At 44.8% G+C, this 20,121-nt stretch overlaps 1 protein-coding gene across 3 annotated transcripts; it reads left to right on the top strand.

Annotated features, from left to right (window-relative positions):
- The first annotated feature begins 1,162 nt into the window (after nucleotides 1-1,162).
- On the top strand, nucleotides 1,163-19,819 carry FAM76A (family with sequence similarity 76 member A). 3 transcript variants are annotated; one of them, XM_083512215.1, is made up of 10 exons: nucleotides 1,163-1,350; nucleotides 3,420-3,484; nucleotides 4,601-4,655; nucleotides 5,370-5,522; nucleotides 6,351-6,508; nucleotides 7,997-8,083; nucleotides 8,642-8,773; nucleotides 14,728-14,863; nucleotides 15,675-15,776; nucleotides 17,763-19,819. In XM_083512215.1, exons 1-10 carry the CDS (start codon nucleotides 1,270-1,272, stop codon nucleotides 17,847-17,849), a joined length of 1,056 nt encoding a protein of 351 aa, XP_083368341.1. In that variant the 5' UTR covers nucleotides 1,163-1,269; the 3' UTR covers nucleotides 17,850-19,819. The 3 variants fall into 3 exon arrangements, 2 of the variants coding, with proteins under 2 accessions (XP_083368341.1, XP_083368342.1); XR_014528294.1 differs by having other exon boundaries at nucleotides 1,171-1,350; nucleotides 15,675-16,316; nucleotides 16,968-19,819; XM_083512216.1 differs by lacking the exon at nucleotides 8,642-8,773 and having other exon boundaries at nucleotides 1,171-1,350.
- Nucleotides 19,820-20,121: the final 302 nt, after the last annotated feature.

Genomic DNA, 20,121 nt, shown 5'->3' with positions numbered 1-20,121 from the left:
AATATACAGTCACATTCCATATCGAAAATGAAAATAAAATTGCCAGTATCATAATGCCATTACACAGATCTATGGTGCAACCACACCTGAAATACTGTGTAGTTCTGGTCACCTGCCTGAAGAAGGGTATTATTAGAGAGTTGGAAAAGATTCAGTAAAGGGCAAAAGATCAAGGAGTGGAGCAACTCTCCCATGAGGAAAGGTTGTGGCGTTTGGAACTTTTTAGTTTAGAGAAAAGATGAGCTGTAGGTGACAGAACAGAAGCTCAGAAACTGATACATGGAATGGAGAAACACTAGAACTTGCAAGGTGTCCTATGAACCTGAATGCGGAAGGATTCGAGACATATAATAAAGAAAAGTACTTTTCTTCACGAAGTTGTTAAAACTCTGGAAAACTCGCTCGCCAGAGGAAGCAGTGATGGCCACCAACTTGGGGTGGCTTTAAAAGAGGATTGGACAAATTCGTGGCAGCCGGGGGCTCCTAGCCAGGACGGCTACCTATGCATCAGAGGCAGTGGGGCTTCTGGATGCCTGTTGCTCCTCGAGGCATCTGCGTGGCCACTGCGAGAACAGGACGCAACCCTCTGCAAAGGGGACCATAACAATTTAAAGCCACTTCGTAATCGAAACAACACGTGAAACAAGGATAACATCCTCCACCCCCTCCAAAGCACACACAGATCTCGCGAGAGAACAGAAGACGTGCGGGAGCGTAGAGGCAATTGATAGAGATGCAACTATAGAGTCACACATTGTCCCAATACTTTCTATACTTCTGATTTAGTTTTGCCACTCAAACTTCCAGTTCGAGTTATATCAGTCCTGTTTTCCTCACAGAGATTCCACGCCGTACTTATGGGCAACACTAGCAAAAGGGAGGGCCCCCAGTTTTTACCACAGCAATAACCACAGGAGAACATATTTCATATTGCACGTTACTCTACTATTTTCTCTGGCTGTCTCTATGGTTAAGGGTGACCCGAGTTGGCGCCGTGACGCCGCTCCCCTTGCGCAACCCCGGACGGAGGCACACCCGGTGACGCAGCTCCGCCCTTCCCTTCCCCGGCTTCTTCCCGCAACAACTCGAGCCCGCCCCGCCCTAAACCTCTGAGTGACGTCTCCGGAGAATCAATGAGCCTCCAGGTACGAACGGAGGCCCCGCCTCCGAAGCGGTGAGTGGCGCCACCCTCGACCAATGGCGCCGTAGGCAGGCGGGAACGTCACGTCGGGTTGGGTTAGAGCTGCGCCTGTCAGTGCGGGCGGCGGGATGGCGGCGCTTTATGCTTGCACCAAGTGCCACCAGCGCTTCCCGTTCGAGGCGCTCAGCCAGGGACAGCAGCTCTGCAAGGTCAGGGCCAGGAACGGGCGGGGGCTGAGGGGGCGCGGGCGCCGTGGCGGTTAGGAGCGCGAGCTGTGAGCCAGAATCCCACCCGCCGACCCTTCTCTCCCTCTCCCGTCGGAGCTCAGCTTAGCCGCCTCCTTGGGTGACCTTAGCCAGAACAGCTTCGCTCGGCCTCTAGCCTTCTTCTGTCTCTCTCTGCCGCCTCCTCCCTGACCCTCCAGTTCATGCTGGAATCAAAACAACACCGACCTACCTCGCAGGGTTGTTGTTGTTGTTGTTGTGGCCGAGGCGGGCTGTAATCGAAGGGCAGCATTACTCGGCCTCCCCCCTCTCTCTCCCCCCACTGGCCACCACTCCATATTGGAATCAACTGGCCTACCTCACAGGGTTGCTGTCATCATCCCTGACAAGCACGGCTGAGTTATGACGTATTCAAAGATCTTTGAAGGCTGGGTGAAGGGGATAAGAGAAATCCTGATATAAATCAGGATGCGTTTATATTCCTTGCAACTTTCTGCACAAGAGCTGTAGGTGCCATAGGGAGCATAATCTCCTGGATATCCTGTGTGAGGTAGGCTAGGTTTTTGAGCATAGCCCAAGACTGTTCAGGGATCTTTGGGGTGAGCGGTGGGAATTCAAAGTCATGTCTCTGCGGTCCAGTGTCATATAGCTGTTATACCACCACTCCAACTCTGGGACTGGTTTCTTCTTCTTCAGGAAGTGCTTTGATGAAGACATTAGAAGGGGAAAGGAATGGAGCAAGAAGCCAAGACTTCAGTTATGTGCTCTTACCTGAGAGAAAGCCCCACTAAATGTAGTGGACCTTATTTCTGAGTAAACATGGGTAGGATTGGCCTATAGATTGTAGTAGGTGTTGTTGCTTAGGGAGGTGGTTTGGAAACTGGGTAGGAAGGCGCTTCTTGGGTTTGGGAGTGTACCCACAAATCCCACTTAGTGATTTCCTGCAGCCATCCTTTGTGAAGTCAGAGTGTATTTGTTTATTGCTATTATTTGTATGCTTGTGCCTTGTCTGTTAGCTTCTAATTGGGGTTCATTAAGAAAGATGTGGCCTGTGGCAGTATGTAGTTAGCATGTTTCGTAAGTTATTCTTCAGCCAAACAGCTCCCAGGCAATTTCACAATAAAATCAATATAATCATAAAAGAAATACATTAAAGACCATATAACAGGACAAATGAGTCATATAATAAGATCAGGAATAAAGATGTTGGTTTCTCATGCTAGGCAATATTATTATTAGTTACCCAACTTGTATAACACCCTTCATTCGAAGATCTCAGGGCAGTTCACAACATAAAAAGAAAGAAAACCACAATATGTTATTGTTTTTATTAAATTGCTGTTGTTTTATTAACTTGTTAAGTCATCTAAAAAGGGCATTTCTCAGGCAACTTACAATCAAGTTTAAAAATAATTGGGTTTAAATGTACTGAAAGTAATTACTGACATTTTGCTCTTGTTTGTGTTTTGCACTCTTGCTTATAGTTAAATGCTGCTACTTATCTAATGTGGTATCTAACTACTGTTCCTTTGCTGCAGTATGACTCTCTTCAGTGACAGATTACAATCAAGAGCAACAGTGAAGGACCCATGATTTTCTTTATGAATACCTATTAACATACTCATTGCTAAAGAGACACTATGTTGTTTTTCTTAGAAGAATTGCAGTTTTCTGTGCCACTAACAAAATACGCAGATGAACTATAAAGAGAGGAGTTTTGACTCTGGAGATGATAACATTGTAAGATGACCCTGCCTGTTGCACTGGCCGTCTTCTCTAGTTGGATGCTGTGTAAAGCAGTAGCCCTGTCTAATTGCTTCCTGGGCCAGAATACAAAAATCTGTTGTTTGATAGTTTGCCACTTTGAGTCACCGCTCTAGTACCTGCCTTCATTTTCATCATGATGGGATTTCTCTCTTCACCATTCCTTGTCAGTATCTCACTCCTTAAGTTTACGGGATGATACATTGTGACAACCCGAATGCCTTTTGTATGTTTTTGCCTTTAATTCAATTCCCTAGATGTTATAACTTTCAAAAATCTTTCTCTTTCAGGAATGTCGGATTGCACACCCCATTGTTAAATGTACTTATTGCAGAACTGAATTCCAGCAAGAGAGGTAAATACTTGTTCAGCCTTTTTACAGTGGGTTGTCTGGGTGGGTGGGGGAAAATGGAACTGCTTTCTTTGCGATATCTTAAATTGTGGCTTTTCATTGTTTGAGTCCAAAACAAAGACCGCCTGTTCTGGTGCTTTCAGCATTTGTTGACTCTCCAACACACTTGAGCTATTGTTTTAAGCATAAGAGTGGTGCTTTGCCAGGTTGAATCAGTCAGGGAGTCTGACTTTCTATCCAATAGTGAAAAATACTCAGCATTATTTTGCTAACTAATTCACACATCAGTTCAGAAATGAACTCTATCAGAGTCTGTTTCCAAGGATTGGAAGGCTTGGGATTGCAAGCTTGGACCATAGAAACATAGGAAGATGCCTTGTGCTGAGTCAGACCATTGGTCCACATAGCCCAGTATTGTCTGCTCTGACTGGCAGCAGCTGCCCAGGATTTTAGACATGGTTCTCTCCCATGCCCTTTTTGGAGATGCCAGGGATTTAATTTAGGACCTTTTTAATGCAAAGTAGAATTGCTATGTATAATACAATTTGAAATAGCTTTGCACAACTCCAGTTGAGTTGAACACTCATGAGCAACCCCTACTATTTTAAACAGGAGACAGCAAATCATTCTGTCCTTCTGCATTTTTATATATTATGCATTTTTTTATTTCTTAAGTTAAAATATTCTAGAATTGGATCCAGAACTTAATAGTTACAAATTGACCATATCATGTAAGGCATACAGTGGTGCCTCGCAAGACGAAATTAATTCGTTCTGCGAGTCTTTTCGTCTTGCGATGTTTTTCGTCTTGCGAAGCATGGTCCGTCGCAACTGCTCCTCTTCAAGCGGCTTTAAGAAAAAAGTGAACAAACTCGCAAGACGTTTTCGTCTTGCAAAGCAAGCGCATAGGGAAATTCGTCTAGCGAAGCAACGCAAAAACCGAAAAACCCTTTCATCTAGCGAGTTTTTCGTCTTGCGAGGCATTCGTCTTGCGGGGCAGCACTGTAAATGGTATATAATTCAAAAAGCGACAAAGTTACTTCTTTTATAATCTATAAATGCAGATCATGTTACATCATGTTTTCCTATCTTAATTTAATCTTTTTGTTGTTTTGCTAGCAAAACCAACACAATATGCAAGAAGTGTGCACAGAACGTGAAACTTTATGGGACGGTATGTTTCAGTCTTGTTTCCTTACGCACTGGAAGTTTATCTTAATTCCTATAGTATAGTGAAAAGGTGGGAAATCTATTCCTGCCAGTGCGCCAGATCCTTATCTTCCCACCCTGAGGACTAAATTTGACAGGCAGGTGGAGCCATCTACCTGTGTGTCAATCACCTGACATCATAGTCACACTGGGTAGCATTGCGCTTTGCAGCCCTGAATGTCAGCTAAACTGAGCAGGATCTAACTCCTGCTTGTCATCTGATGAGGGGATTGCATCCTGCTGCTATGGCCAGGGGAACTGGTGTGGCAGCCAATGCAAAATCAAACTTTGTCCATCAGGTGACATCATCCTGCACTGCAATGACATCAACTAACTGGGTTTGGGGTTTTTTATTTAAAAAAAAAATGAACTTGGGAGAATTTGACTCCCTAGTGTGACAAGATTGATATGCAGGCTGGAAATTCCCCATTCCTGCTACGGTGGTTTAAAAGCAGAGGTGGGTGAAACTCTGGCCAGTTTCCAGTGGACCAGCAAGTGGAAGAAAAGGTCGCAGCAAGCTTAGCGTAGTTAAATGTATGTAGTGTGTTTTTGGAAACTTATCCTGCTTAGTTGAGAGAAAGCAGGGAGGCAATGTTGAGAATACTGGAGCAAGTCTTGGCGATTGCATATATAATTAAAGTGCATCATTAATCTCTTTACAATTTTCTGGTTTTTACAGCCCAAACCATGCCAGTATTGCAATATAATTGCTGCATTTATTGGTAATAAGTGCCAGCGTTGTACAAACTCCGAGAAGAAGTACGGACCACCACATTCGTGTGAGCAGTGTAAGCAGCAGTGTGCCTTTGACAGGAAAGATGACAGGAAAAAAGTGAGTGCCTATATACATTCAGCATGGAAAGTGAAGAAGCTGTCTGCTGTGTGTAGATTCTGAGCACCAAAAGGCCATTTAACACATGATACAGTTAAAAGTATGTCCTACAGATGTTCCAGCTTTGCAGGGGGTTGGACTAGATAGCCCTTGTGCCCCTTCCAACTCTAAGATTCTGTGATTCTGTGTGCTCATCAGTTTGCTCCCTACTGAGTCGTCGTTATGACTTTGGTATTGTCATTATTTTCACCATGTCAGGAGGTGGGGTACGCGTCAAAGCCAACTACCAAACATTAAGTCCCTTGCAATAGGGACTGAGGAACCTCCTCCTCATTGGCTCACTGAATTTCCTTGGAGTTTTCCTGCCTGTTGCAGGTGCCCACTGCCCTGATGTCTCCTTTGCTCAGTGAGACATGGATTCCACATGGGTTCCTGGCCAACATCTTGAGATCTGGCCGGGCATCCAGCATGAGAAGGAGTGAAACTTAAATTCACTGGTTTTAGGGGAAAGACTGCTGTGTGAATTGGCTCGTATCTTTATCACCAGTAATACATGGTGCCTTCCAGATGTCAGATACCAGCTCCTGTCAGTCCCAGCCAACATGGCCAGTTCTCAGAAAAACTGGGAGTTGTAGTCCAGCAATATCTAGAAGGCACCACATTGGCTACCCTTAAGTTTAAACAGTCGTGACTATTTTGTTTCTAAATATGGTCTGTTTCACAAGAGCTGCTTCTCAATTCCATTTTGGCTGTTGTGCTTTTCCTTTTGTCTAGGAGAGTGTGTGTGATAACATCCTGCCTGTTTTGTCCCTTTTCTCATCTACCTAGGTGGATGGGAAGCTACTCTGCTGGCTTTGCACACTCTCCTATAAAAGAGTCTTGCAGAAGACCAAAGAGCAACGTAAGCACTTGAGCACCTCTTCCCGGACAAGCCTGCCGGAAAACGAACAGTATGGCCGACTCAGCGGTGGCACCCACTACAACAGGTATGCGCTATCAGTGTAGCTCCCTCGGCAGCTTCACTCTCTGTGTGCACTCCTGTGGCATATGGAGGCGTATGCAGCAGAAAAGCAGGCTTGCTTTTTCTGGCCCAAGGATTATAGCCATCTTACAGACCTTCAGTGGCCTTTTGAACTCTGAGATAGGATGTATACAAACATGCATGGAAACATGCAGGGGTTCTATGAGAAGGCATGGAACGTTGGAAGCTGCTATTGGTCTATCTAGCTCCATATTGTCCACACTGATTGGCAGCAGCTCTCCAGGGTTTCAGGTAGCAGTTTCTCCCAACCCAAACTGGAGAGGACAAAACTGCCTTCTGCTGCAAAGTGAAGGAAAAAAAACTGTTTTCCCCGAACTCTGTCTGGGGGGAGAGGATGACACTTTGGCCCAAAATGTGTCTAATGCACTTCCATGGTGGGCTGGCTGCTAAAACTGTATGCTTCCGTAGGGTAAAACAATATGTTCTTGAATATTAGGATATGTTCCTCAAATCATTTATTAAGGGAGCTCTCAATAGCAGGCTGTTGCATTATGGTAAATAAGAAGTATTTGTCTTTTGGTGTGGTTTTTTTTTCAGAGGACCAAATTATGTTCTAACACATATTGTGGTCCTCTTGCTTTAAAAACAATAATAAACCCAAGCCACCTTTTGGTTTATTTGGGATTTAGAGCAGGGAGGTGATTAGGAGAGAAAGAGCACTTGCCTGTCTATTTAAAAACTATTTTGACATTTAAGCAGGCATGACCCACATTTCTTCCCAGCTGTGAGGACTGGAAACTTACTGCTTTGCTCTGTATTTCTGTAAAAGTTGAGGAGCCTGTACAGCAACTGGGAAGGTGGAAATCTGTAGTGGCTTTCTAATGCACTGCTGCTATTTAAAGTTTATTTTTTGATGAATTCTGCACCCAGTGCCACATGGGATCACAACATACACATTGCCCTGCTTAAATGTGTCTTGGAAACTGCTTGGCAAGGAAGTGTGTGAGTCAGGATAGTGTATTGGATACGATCAGGGTGATTTAGGTTTGAATCATTACTCTGCCTTGAGGTTCATTTGGTGATACTGGCCTTCTTTCTCTTTCTCTTACATACATACACACACACACACATCCCATATGTTACCTCACTGGGTTGTTGGGAGGATAAAGTGGGAGGAGGGTGTAATGTACCATTCCCAATAACAAGTGTTGCAGTTTTTTCTACTTTAGTCATCAAATCCACAGCTATGGCACATAACTAGTATTAAAATGTGTAGCCACTGAGTATGGTCAGGGGTTCCCCCCCTCTTTTTTTAACAGGTGCATTAAAGGTCATCTCATGTTTACTTCTGTTTAAGAAACCATGCTGCTGTATCCACAAAGAGTTCTTTTTTTCAAGAAGCATACTGCAATTATTGAAAACAACCAGAAAACTGACTTGGAATTGCCAAACTTCTTAACAGTCTGTTTTGTTGCTTTGTTTCCTTTTGCAGCCAGAAAACATTATCTACATCTTCTATTCAGAATGAAATCCCAAAGAAAAAGCCCAAGTTTGATGCCATATCAGCCAATGGAGACAGGTGAGTGCCTTAAAATTTGGAAGTGTGGGTGGGTGGTCTGATCTGTTTTTAGTTTTAAAAGAAAAAGAATTAGAAAACTTTTCAGCGCTTAGAGACTTAAATGGTGAAGCTTCTCTTCTGGAGCTGCAGGGCTCTTGTGGACCAACTTTATGATTATGGGGAAAACGTTTGGCGATAGGTTGCATGGTTATACGTGTAGTTTTGGGATTCCAGGCTATGCTGTTAAATTAGGCAGTGCAGAATAGAAATATATTAGAGAAAAGAAAGCTACTGTCAAGCAAGATCATACTTTAAAAAGAGACCCCCTTTACCCCCTTCCTTTGTTTTGGGAGAAGGAAAGCCTCTGCCAATCTCTGAAGTCTGTAGCTTCTGTTCTGTGACTGCTGTGTGCAAAAAAATGTGTTGCCCCCCCCTTCCCCAGCAAGTAACATGGTAGGGTAGGTTAGGGTTTCCCTGACACTTAAAATCGGGAAAGAATAAGGAGGGGGTAGGGTGTAGTTAGCATTGACGCTCTTGATGTGCATATTTTCATTCCTCCCTTTCCTCTCTAATTCTCAGCGTTCCTTCCTCTCCCGAGATGCTTTGCCCCCCTATCCAGAGTGCCCCGTCCGTGTTGGTGCAGTGGGCTGCTTCCCAACAGAGTCTCGGTGCCCATGATTGTCCTGTTTCTCAAGGCACTGACATCCTGAAGTGAGATCACCTATCATTTTCTCCCCCACCCGTTTCCTCCCCAACCCTGGGAATTGTCTCATTTTATGGAAGCAATCCATGCTCTTGGATTTCCTCCTAAAGCATATCATTCCAGGAGCGTGGGCCAGACTGTAGGCCAGGACTTCTAAGTGTGTAGGTAATTTGCTGGCAATTGCTGTATTAACCATCGCTTGAAGGTCTGGCCTAGTTCCATGTTACAACTCTCCTGTCACTCCCTCATTGTCTGTGATAGCTACATTTAGAAATATCAAGGCATGAAATCCATGTGCGGAGACAATATTGTACTGTACACTAATATCGAACTCCTTATTCTAGTGTGCGTTGTCATAGAGCCAAGGGGGCATTATCCACACACACGAGGGAGATACTGGCAGGATTTGTTTTTTATATATTTATAGAATTTATATCCTGCCCTCTTCCTCCCAAAGTTGCCCAGGGTGACAAACAGGTGGTAAAACAATAAAAACATCTCCAGTGTGGATGCAGATGGGGAAAGGTCTCCACTTAAAACGCTTGTTGAAAACAGAAGTTCTTCAGTAGGTCCTGAACAGACAACCCGAGTGGGTGCCTGTCTAATATTTAAGGGGAAGGATTTCCAAAAAGGAGGTGCCATAACGCTAAAGGACCAATTCCTGTATTGTGAGGAAATAGACCTCCTGACAAGATTATATCTGCAGGAGGCCCTCGCCAAGAGAACTCTGTAATTAATTGGATTAATAAAGGGAATCCTGAACCCAAGCTATGTATTCATCCAAACAAGCACCTTAAACATACCCCAGTAGCTAATTGGCAGCAAGTGCAAGTCTTTCAAGAGTGAGGTGATGTATTGGCCATGTCCTGCCCCAGTGAACAGTCGAGTTGCCACATTTTGCACCAAGTGGAGCTTCCAGACCAACCTCAAGGGCAGCCCCACATAGAGCACATTGCAGTAATTCAGCCCGGAGGTTACCAGTGGTTGAGAGAACCCCAACGCTTGCAAAAGTACAAAAAGCCACCAACAGCCTTTAGGAAAAGAAAGCTTTAAAGGTGGAGGGTTGGTAAGAGTTAGCCATCTGTTTCCTGTAATACATGCCAATGCACAGAATTTTGCTACTTTGATAGTGATTTCCTTAATGGAGCCTGACAAAAGGAGGGAAGTGTAACATTTATCAGGTCTGCCTGGGAATTCAGTTAAAATAGTTAAAATATATAAGGAACAGGTGTCCTTATAATATAAGTAATATAGTAATACATGCTCAATGGTTTCAATGCTTGACTGACAAAAGCTAGACACATTGATTATAAGGAATGTATGAGGATCTTCTTTCCAATAGAGTAAATGGTAAGGTATTAAAGCCAGCTATGGTATTTAGAAATTTCAAAAGTACCATATTCACTTGAGTCTAATGTGCCATCAAATCTAATGCACACCTTAATTTTCACAACGTAATTTGGCCAAAAAAGATGAGCATTAGATTAGAGAAAATACAGTATACAGATAATCAGCTGGAATGAAGTTTTTGCTACAGTTTCCTGCTGCTGAGTAGCATGCAGTTTGAACTTTATCCTTTTGGAGAGCTACATCCCAGATTTGTTGTTTAATCATATCTGTAGCTCCCAAGGTCAGAGCTGAGGGGCTGAACTCATATAATTTTTTCGCCTCTGTAGCTCTCTCCCAGCTAGAGAAGTTGTCTGATAAAGTAAATGGAGCTAAACTAGAGGGGTTAGGATTTCACTTGAGGCAGTGGATAATTTTGTAGAACCATGCATATGCTTCAAGTGGGACTGTACCAGATTCCACTCTTGAGTAAGGCATTTGGACTGCTGTGTGGGATGCCATAGATGCTGCATAGGCATTTGGACTGTATGGCTTTCTCAGTGACTCCAGCACCCCCCCCCCCCCGCCCCAGCACCACTTCCTGCAATGTGTGGATAACAGAACGAAACAACTTTACAGGGCCTTTGTGAGGATTACTGAGCCAATGTGCATGAAGCCATTTGGAGCACTTGAAACATACTAGATATGATGTTCATGGCATGACCACAATTCATGTGCATTTTATCATTCTATTTAACACAAATGGCTCCCAGGTGTTTAGAAACCCTGGAAATCCAGGATCCCAAAATGCTTGGATGCCTCCCTGAGTATTGGAGGCTCCCCCACTGCAGGAAACCTTAAACACACAGAGCTAATGCGTGTCCTCTCCTCTCCATCCATAAGACAAGATACTGTATTACTGAATCCATATCAAGTTTCCGTGATTAGAGCAGTAAGAATAAAGGCTTGTATATGTATGCTTGATTTAATTCTTATTGCTCTAATAATCACTCTATATTCTGTACACCTAAACCTACTAGACCATGGCGTACATGCTATGATTTCGAAATGACTATCTAAGGAAGAGAGTGCAGTTTTTTAGCACAGACCTGCAATTTCTCCTCATTGCCACGGGAGGGCAGGCAGAAACCTGCATAAAGAAATCACAGGTTTGTTGTGATCCATAAGAATTGGGGTTTGTGAGCAACCTGGCTGGAACTAGCCTTTCAGCCGGGTCTGTTAGGCTTTTGTCACCTGCTATATTCTGGATGGTGTAGCAGAAAACTTTACAAAAACTGCACAGTTGAGATCCAGCAGCACCCAGAGCAGGCATGGGGAACCTCTGGCCCTCTTGAAATTGCTGGATCAAGGGCCAAGGCTGATTCGGTTCAGCAACATCTGAAGGGCCAAAGGTTCCCCACACTTTATCTAGAGGCTCCCTGGTTCCACAGCTCCCATTTCTCATTTCACAGCAAACTTGCATCATTTGCAACCCGCCAAGCTTATGGCAGCCTGTTACTATACCTCCTATTTTTGCTGCCTGCCTGGGACTGACAAAGGGTGGGTCGGTAAGTTGTGAAGCTGATGGACTGCATGGTGTGTCTCAAGCTGAAGAGCCCGTTCAGTAGTTAGGAAGGTGGACATTTTTGGCAGCGTTGTACAGTGCTGCCTGCCTCACTTAAGGCTGGTCAGTATGGTGAGGGGAAAAACCCTGAAGTTCCAAGGGAGTCCTCGTCTGCCCTGTGATTGCTTTGCCTGGCCTCCCTTCGAGGACTCTGGGTCTCAAGTTATTTGGAAATGAGCGATATTACATAACCACAGTATTGTACTGAGCGGCTTGCCTGGTAACGATAGGCAAGCCAGGTATTCCATGGAGGTCAGGAATGAGGAACCTCGGGCATATGGGGTGAACGTGGCCCTGCGGGTATCTCTGTCTGGCCCTCGGGACTCTCCCCAGGCCTTCACCTGCCCAGCTTTCTACTCTTAAGGAGTGGTTTGATTCCTGGCCGAGTTGTGTACGTTGAAGACAGCAAGCAGACACTTCCGCAGTCGCGGGAGTGGCTGTGGTTGTACCTTTGTACAGCCTGGTTCACAATAATGCTTCCCCGTGTTAATGTAGGTGTGGCTCCTAGTTCAGATGGAGGGGTGCTTGCTTGTGTGTAGGAGAAGTTGACTGTGAATGGACCCTTCACAGATAGATAAGACAATGGTTTCTGAAAACGGGGTATTGCTGGAAAACCTCACCCTCCCACTCTCATTTTAGCTACTTCTTTTTCTGTTCTTTGCCTTCTGTAATGAAAGTGCTGTCAACAGAGTTGAAATACTGTCTCTCTCTTTACTGTCTCCCCCAAGAACTTTCACTGTTTCATAGGGTTCCTCTTTCCATTTGTGTGGTTCTTGCTGTCTCTAGTATTAATATTTAGGTTTCATTAAATGGGTTGTTAAATCTGGACCAAGGCAGTAGTTACACCTGCTGAAATCCATGTGACTTGATAAGTAAGTTTTGATCTTAAGTGGAAATAATAAGTGTGCCATACTTGGTCTGGATCCACCTTCTGCAGATTCCCCGTGATTTGGGATAACAACAACAACAACAACAACAACAACAACAACAACAACAACAACAACAACAACTTATACCCCACCCATCTGACTGGGTTGCCCCAGCCACTCAGGGTAGCTTCCAACACAATATTAAAAAATATAAATTTACATCAGGGGTAGCAGTGACTCTTTGCATATCCAAAATTTGCATGGGATAGTAATGCAGTAGCATTTATGGTGTGTTGTGTTCATGTTGGGTTTCAAACCTAACCTGAAAAAGCAGTGATTGTGTTCCTCATGGGGAACATGTTCATGCTGCTGCTGGAATCTTGGTCTCTTTGATCTCCAAGGGCAAAGAGTGCATCCCCAAATGCACTTGGGGATATATTACTACTCTGCTTTACCAATGAAACAATGGACAAACACACTTTGACTAAAGTTTGATGAGGACATATCAAGGTACATTGTTGCCTGCAAGCCATCAATTGGCCATTCGTGTCTTCACTGCAGATTTAAAGTAGCTTGGTAGTCTGGGAACTGTAGTGCTGTGAGGGTGGATTCCCAGGATTCTTTGGAAGAAGCCGGGAGAACAGAGGTGGGGAACCCGGTGCCCTCCTGAGGTTGTTGGACTCCAAATCCCATCAACTCCAAACAACATAGCCAGTAGTCAGAGACAAGTATAGTTGCAGTCTCACAGCACCTGGAGGGCTACAGGATTCCCATCGCTGCCATATAGGTTTGTGGTATAGATATGCCCTTGTTGAGGGTGTTTAGAAAACCTCATGCCATATCCACTTCTTGGCTTTTGATTCTCCTTACTGTCTTATCCCTCCCTCTCTCTGCATGTGAAACAGCATTCTTTAACATCCCACATTTTTGGCCACTGAACGTTACAACATGAAGAATACCAAAGCACATGAACTCATTTTGCACAGTGTAGAAGATCCATGGCTCAGAATTTTTCTAAGCTGCTCTTTGGTGGTGTGTTCACAATAGTGTTTCTCACCCTGCCTTAAAGCTGCTATATTGAATATGGGAAGTCGATTTGGGATGTTGAGCTTTAGGACTAGGCTGATAGCAATGCACTGAAATTCAACAAAGACAGGTATGCACAGGTGTGCTAAATAGTGCAGAGAAACTCCAAACAGAGAAAATTGATGCTGTACTGAAGATTTAACATGAATCCACACGGAAAAGGATAATATCATACAGCTGCAAACAAGGGGGAAGACAGAAGTTTAGGAGAACTGCTTATTAGTTCATTTTGTGTAAAGAGTGATATGATCAAGAAGACGCATAGCGTTCTTCCCTCTTCACAGGATGTACAATGATAATGGTTTAGATGCAATGCAGATCAACCTATGCATATTTACTTGGAAGTAAGTTGAATTCAACAGTGCTAGCACTCAAGCATGCATAGGATTGGAGCCATAGCTGTTGTCCCCTTTGTCGTGAAGAGTGTTGGAGACACATCAAATATTAGCTAAACCTTTGCAATGGTAATTGGCCAAAGAAGAAGGTGGGATTGTCTATGTTGTCATTTTAAAAGGGGGGGACACAAAATGTCTCTGGCACAATTTAAATATGTAGTTGGAGCAGCATGCTTTTGACAAATAGGTCAAGCATGCCACACAGACCCTCCAGATGTGTCTGAACTACAACTACCATTATCCCTGGCCTTTGGTCTGACTTGCTGGGCTGATAGAAGTAGGAGTTCAGCCACTTTTGGAGGGTCAGAGATATCCTGCATCTGATGCTGCACATATGTGTTAATTTAATTATTGTAGATCACCCTAAATACATATCCTCTAAATCAGCCTTTCCAGCCTTGGGTCCCCATATGTTGTTGGTCTACAGTTCCTTTCATCCTTGACCATTGGCTGTGGTCAGCAACATCTGGGGACTCAAGGTTGGGAAGGGTTTCTCCAAACACATTTCACTGAATGATGATAACTAGATGACCGTGGGGGACTTTGCAGGCTTTCCTGTTAGCCTGTGGGACTGACCTCTCTTGTTCACGGCTTACCATCCCATCTGAACTGGAGCCCAGGGATGAGTAATTAATGATCTCCCCCTTACTGTCTCTTTATAGCTTTTCTCCAGACCTTGCCTTGGACTCTCCTGGCACCGACCACTTTGTCATCATAGCCCAGCTGAAAGAGGAAGTGGCTACTCTCAAGAAAATGCTGCACCAAAAGGATCAGATGATCCTGGAGAAAGAGAAGAAGGTAACGTCCCCTTTGAGCCACCTCTCGGTGAGACAATGGGGCACTTTATTGTAATCTGTTCTTATTTTGCTTCCTAAGGAAGGCGAGGAGAGCTAGAGCTGGATCTTTCATAATATCGATACAGATAAATAAGGTAGTTAAAAGCTATCAGGGTAGACTAAACAACAAGCCATCTCTATAAGTCTTGAGCTAGTGTTGAAATGATTGTCACATTGCCACCTGTTGTGTTTGGAGGATGGCATTCTGTAGTTGGGGTGCCACCACAGAGAAGACTCTCTCCCTGTCTGCTGCATATTGAAATTACCCTGGCAGCAAAACATGGAGAAGAGCTTCCTCTGAAGATCTCAAGACATGGGCAGGATGGTGTAAGGAGAGGTGCTCTTGTGGGTGTTTGGATCCCAAGCTGAAAGATGGTTGGGCACTGGTTGTGTTTCATAATTTTGGAAGTTAAGCCATAAGGCAGTCTTCAGGAACCTGGAGCCCTCCAGATATTCTGGATTATAACTCCCATAAGCCTCAGCCAGCACAGCAACAGCTGATAGGAGTTGTAGTCCAAAACATCTGGAGGGCACCAGGTTGGCAAAGGTTCTGGAAGAATTTTGTTGGATCTCAGCTATGTTCCTGCTTCATTTTTCAAGCTAAATATATATGGAATTTAATAAAACTCCTTATCACCTTGTTCCCAGGTGGCAGCCCTGCAGCTTATTTAGCATACTGGATTTCTACAAGGATATCTCACATTTTATGGCAAATATTAATTGCAAATGAATTTTAACTGCTTTGATTTCTTTTGCTTGTGTGTGTTCTGCAGATAACTGAACTGAAGGCTGATCTGCAGTACCAAGAATCCCAGATGAGGGTGAAAATGAACCAGATGGAAAAGACTCACAAGGAAGTCACAGAACAATTGCAGGTAACTTCGTTTAACTTGGTCCATTAATTAGCATTCACAGGACTGATTGGATGCTGAGAACACTGTGACCAGCTCTGCAAACCTTTGCATTGTTAGATCGACTAATATTCTACTCTGGATTTCTAACAATTCAATACCTTTGGCCCATTTAGTTCATTGTTGCCTGTGCTGATTGGCAGCAGCATTCCAGATTTTCAGACAGGTATCTTTCTGAGTCCTACCTAAAGATACGGAGGGCTGCATCATAAGAACATAAGAAGTCTGCTGGATCAAGCCAGTAGCCCATCTAGTCCAGCATCCTGTTCTCACAGTGGCCAAGCAGATGACTGTGTCAGAACCCTGCAAGCAGGATCTGAGCTCACAAGAGCACTCTCCCCTTTTGTGGTTTCTAGCTGTGTTCAGAAGCATTCCTGCCTCCAACTGTGGAGGCAGAACATAGCCAATATGGCTAGGAGGAATCAATAGCCTTATCCTCCATGAATTCATCTAGTCCTCTTTTAAAGCTATCTAAGTTGGTGCGCCTCCTTGCCTCCTAGCTTGGCATCTGTCAGGGGTTTAGGAGCAGAAGCACGGGCAAGGGAGGAAACAGAGAGCGAAGGGGAGGAGGCAGAAGAAAAGATGAGTGACGACGACGACCCGAGATCTCCTAGTCTTTCCAGTGAATCAGAGGATTCACAGAAAGGAGCACCAGTGGCGAGGGCAAGGGGGGAGTCTAGGGGGGCACCCCAGGAAGACAGAGCCAGAGAGGACTCAGGGGGGAGCAGCTGGAAATCGGGACCAGCGTCACCGCCAGGAAGCAGGGAAGAGGAAGGTTGGGCGCGCGCGCCAAGTTCAAATGCAGAGGAAGGCGGCGCAGTAAGCAGCCCCGAAAGAGAGCCAGGTCCTAAAGCCCGGCGCAAGGAGGCAGGAGGGTCTGGGTCAGCGTCAGAAGAATCCCGGAAGGAAGAAGCCCCGGGGGGTAGAGGGACCCAGAGGAGGACAGTCAGGAGGAAAAGGTGGAGCAAGGCTAGGATATTAAGTTGGTGCACACAGGGCGGAGACTCAGACGGAGCTTCGCCGACCTAGCTACTAGGCGTAGAGTTGCGCGGAGCAGCGTGAGAATGGAAACTGTAATTCAATAAAGACTTTTACTTAATGACCGCTGGCTAGCGTGATCCTCTGTGAGCTAGGATCTTCAAGCAGCTCTGACAGCATCATTTACCGAGAAGTGGTATCCTTTACACAGGGGGTGCTGTGGTCTAAACCACGGAGCCCCTTGGGCTTGCCAGTTACTGTGATGGGCTGAGCTCCCGTTGCTCTGTCCCAGGTTCTGCCAACCAGCAGTTCAAAAGCACACAGTTCAAAAGTGCAAATAGGTACTGCTGCAGCGGGAAGGTAAACGGTGCTGCCGTGTGCTCTGGCACTCATCACGATGTCCCCTTGCACCAGAAGTTGTTTAGTCATGCTGGCCACATGACCCAGAAAGCTGTCTGCAGACAAACGCTGGGTCCCTCGGCCTCCTTTGACTGGACTTAACCATCCAGGCATCCTTTACCTTTACCTATCATTTATTCTGACTGGCAACAGCTCTCCAAGGTTTCAGAAAGGTGGCGTTCCCAGCAGTACCTAGAGGCAATAGGGATTGAACTTGGGACATCCTGCATATAAAATGTAGTTCACAACTGAGCTCCAACCCTTTCCCAAGGGTCGCACTCTCAGGGGTGTGCATGTTGGATCATATTGCTTATATCCATGGTTGTGTGAATGCATCAGTGCCTTCCTCATGATGACTGGGAGAATTGCAGGATAGATTGCTTTGCATAATTTATTCAGGTTGCAGAATTGAGCTTTTCTCAGTGCAGAACTCCTCTCCCCTCTCCCCTCCCCCCAAGTTCTTTTAATTCTTTTCCAGTCCAGGATTCTGTGTAAATTGGCAGCAGTTACGCTGCCTGGGACTACTTCCCAACCCATTCAAGTAACACATGGAACCTCTCCTTCCTCCAACAGGCCAAGAACCGAGAGCTCCTGAAACAAGCCGCAGCTTTATCCAAGGGGAAGAAAACGGAGAAGTCAGGAGCAATAACCTCCCCTTAAACACTGCCTGGGAGCTCCTCCTGCAGTAAGGCTGCAAACCCAGCTGGTTGGGTTGGAATCCTTCCAGAACCTCATTTTGATTGTTGTTGCGATGGACATGGTGGAAGCCTCTGCGTCTGACCATTCAATAGCATGCTTGAGGTGTTGGGTTTTTCACATCTTGTTCTCCTGTCCTAGTACAGCGATGAGGGTGGCTGGGGGCAGCATCCCTCCAAGCCTGCCAACAAATACTTTCAATGTCAGGGTTTTCCCATTCAGTTTTACTACCCCTCCCTCGAGTTGGTAAGGGAAACAGGGCTTGGGATAGGATCCCTCCACGAACTTCTCCTGCTTTCTCTCCCCTCCCCCCACCCAAGGCATTTAATGTCCTGCCTAAGTATAGCCTTTTAAAGAGCAGTACCTAACTTTGCTTACTCGTAAGAATGCTTGCGTTTTGCTCTAGTATGCAGAGCTCCTCTCAAATGTTTCCCTTAGGTCTGTAGAATTGGGAGACATTAAACCAGATGGAGGTTTAATGCAGCAACTGTCTATCAGGAATTCTGGAGGCTGAAGGGCCTCTTGGGAAAAATACTGGGGACATTAATTTGGAAGAAAGGGGGTTGATGAATTGCAATTTTACTTATTCAGTTGTTGTCGTCGTCATCATCACTTATATGGCATTGGTTCTTTGAGAATTAGGGTTCAGTTCCTGATTAAGATTTGCCTGCTTTTTCTCCTAGTCCCCCAACCCCTTTTGTCTGGAATTGGGAGGGGAGGAAGGGAGCCTTTTCCTAAGACCAGTGGTTGGGCGAGGCCAGTCCCCAATAATGTGGTGGTAACTGGGCCATAACAAGGCCCAATTCTGCAGAGTTTTGAGGAAGTTGGGTGGAGATCAGGCACCATGTTTCCAGCTAACTTGGCAGCAGAACAAAGAGGTGTGAGGGAAGAAGGTTGTGTTAGTTTTCTTTTTCAAGATGATGGGTTTTGCAGGAGAAAGAAGCTGCTGGGAGTGCCAGCAAGGTCAAGAGACCCCTACCCCAATTAGAGGAGAGATGGGATGAACTGCAGCTGTTTGAGCCCTGCCCCTCAAGGCATCTCTTTGGAAATAGCAAGCCGTTCAAATACAGTTGAGATCCAGGCAAGGTATTTGGCCAGGTTGCTCCTTTGTACAGAGCCCAGTCCGAAATAATGGGGGACACCTCCCCCTTTATGGACATGCACCTAACACAGCAATCTGAAGTGGTGTGAGATTAACTTTCTATAAGATAAATAGAGCGATATTTGCTGCAGATGGGCTTTTATGGATATTTTAAAATATATAAATATATGGGATGATTTTTTTCCCAGTAGCACTTTGAAAGACCTACAAGCCTTGGAACGTGGAAGAAAGAATATTGAAACGTGCACTCTGCTGTGGGTTATTTATTTTTTAGTCTTGTTTTTGCTTTGTTTAAAAGACATTGTACATTAAGAATTCATTGCACCAGAAGGACTTGTAGCAGCAGAAGCCTAAATTTTATATTCAAGAACATTTTTAGGAAAAAGAAATTTAAGCGGGAGTGGTTTTTAGCTTCCTCAGCCTACAGAAAATGAAGACAAGGAGAAGGATTTTTTCCTGTAAATTGTGTCTTTTTTCTTAACTGTGACACCTTGATCATGCATTCAAGTGGGTGATTTATAGTGATGCTGTTTTTCTTTCTATGTTTCTAACATTGGCAATCTTAAAAAAAAAAGTTGCATTGATTTGTACAAAATAAATGTAAAAAAAAATGGTTTGGGGGAGAGGGGGGATCTTCTGGTGGTTTCGTGTTTCGATATTTTGCCTATGCCTTTCTTGGTTGAGTCGGCAAAGATAAACCATTCCTCCCCCCCCCCCCCACTGGCATGGGCCTGATCCAGGCACAGGTGATCAGCATGAAGCACAATGACCTTTTGGTGCTACTGTGAGATTTGATGTATGTAGAGGATTAAACAGTATTTTCTGTATTGAAGGTTTCTTGTTTGATATGTCTCCTTCAGTCTTGTCACATTACTGTAGCTATCGTCACTTGCTTAAAAAAAGGAGGGTGGGGGTGACAGCTAGTCTCTCCGATTTTTTTAAATCCTATGAACATCGAGTCCTTGCTCATTTTTCTTTCCCATGCAGGGAAGTTTCATGATTTAAACTGGAATAACCCAAGTGAGGAAAGGTGTGACGTTTTCTACAAAGCGACATAAAAAATCTCAGACTCCCACTAAATTTAAGTACACAACATGAGAAATGCAGATTCCCACACCTGCCCCCACCATCTTC

This window comes from Podarcis liolepis (assembly GCF_965112155.1).
Source record: "Podarcis liolepis genome assembly, chromosome: 7".
NCBI lineage: Eukaryota > Metazoa > Chordata > Lepidosauria > Squamata > Lacertidae > Podarcis > Podarcis liolepis.
The sequence above is the reverse complement of the archived record's forward strand: the minus strand, read 5'-3'. Positions and strand labels throughout refer to the sequence as shown.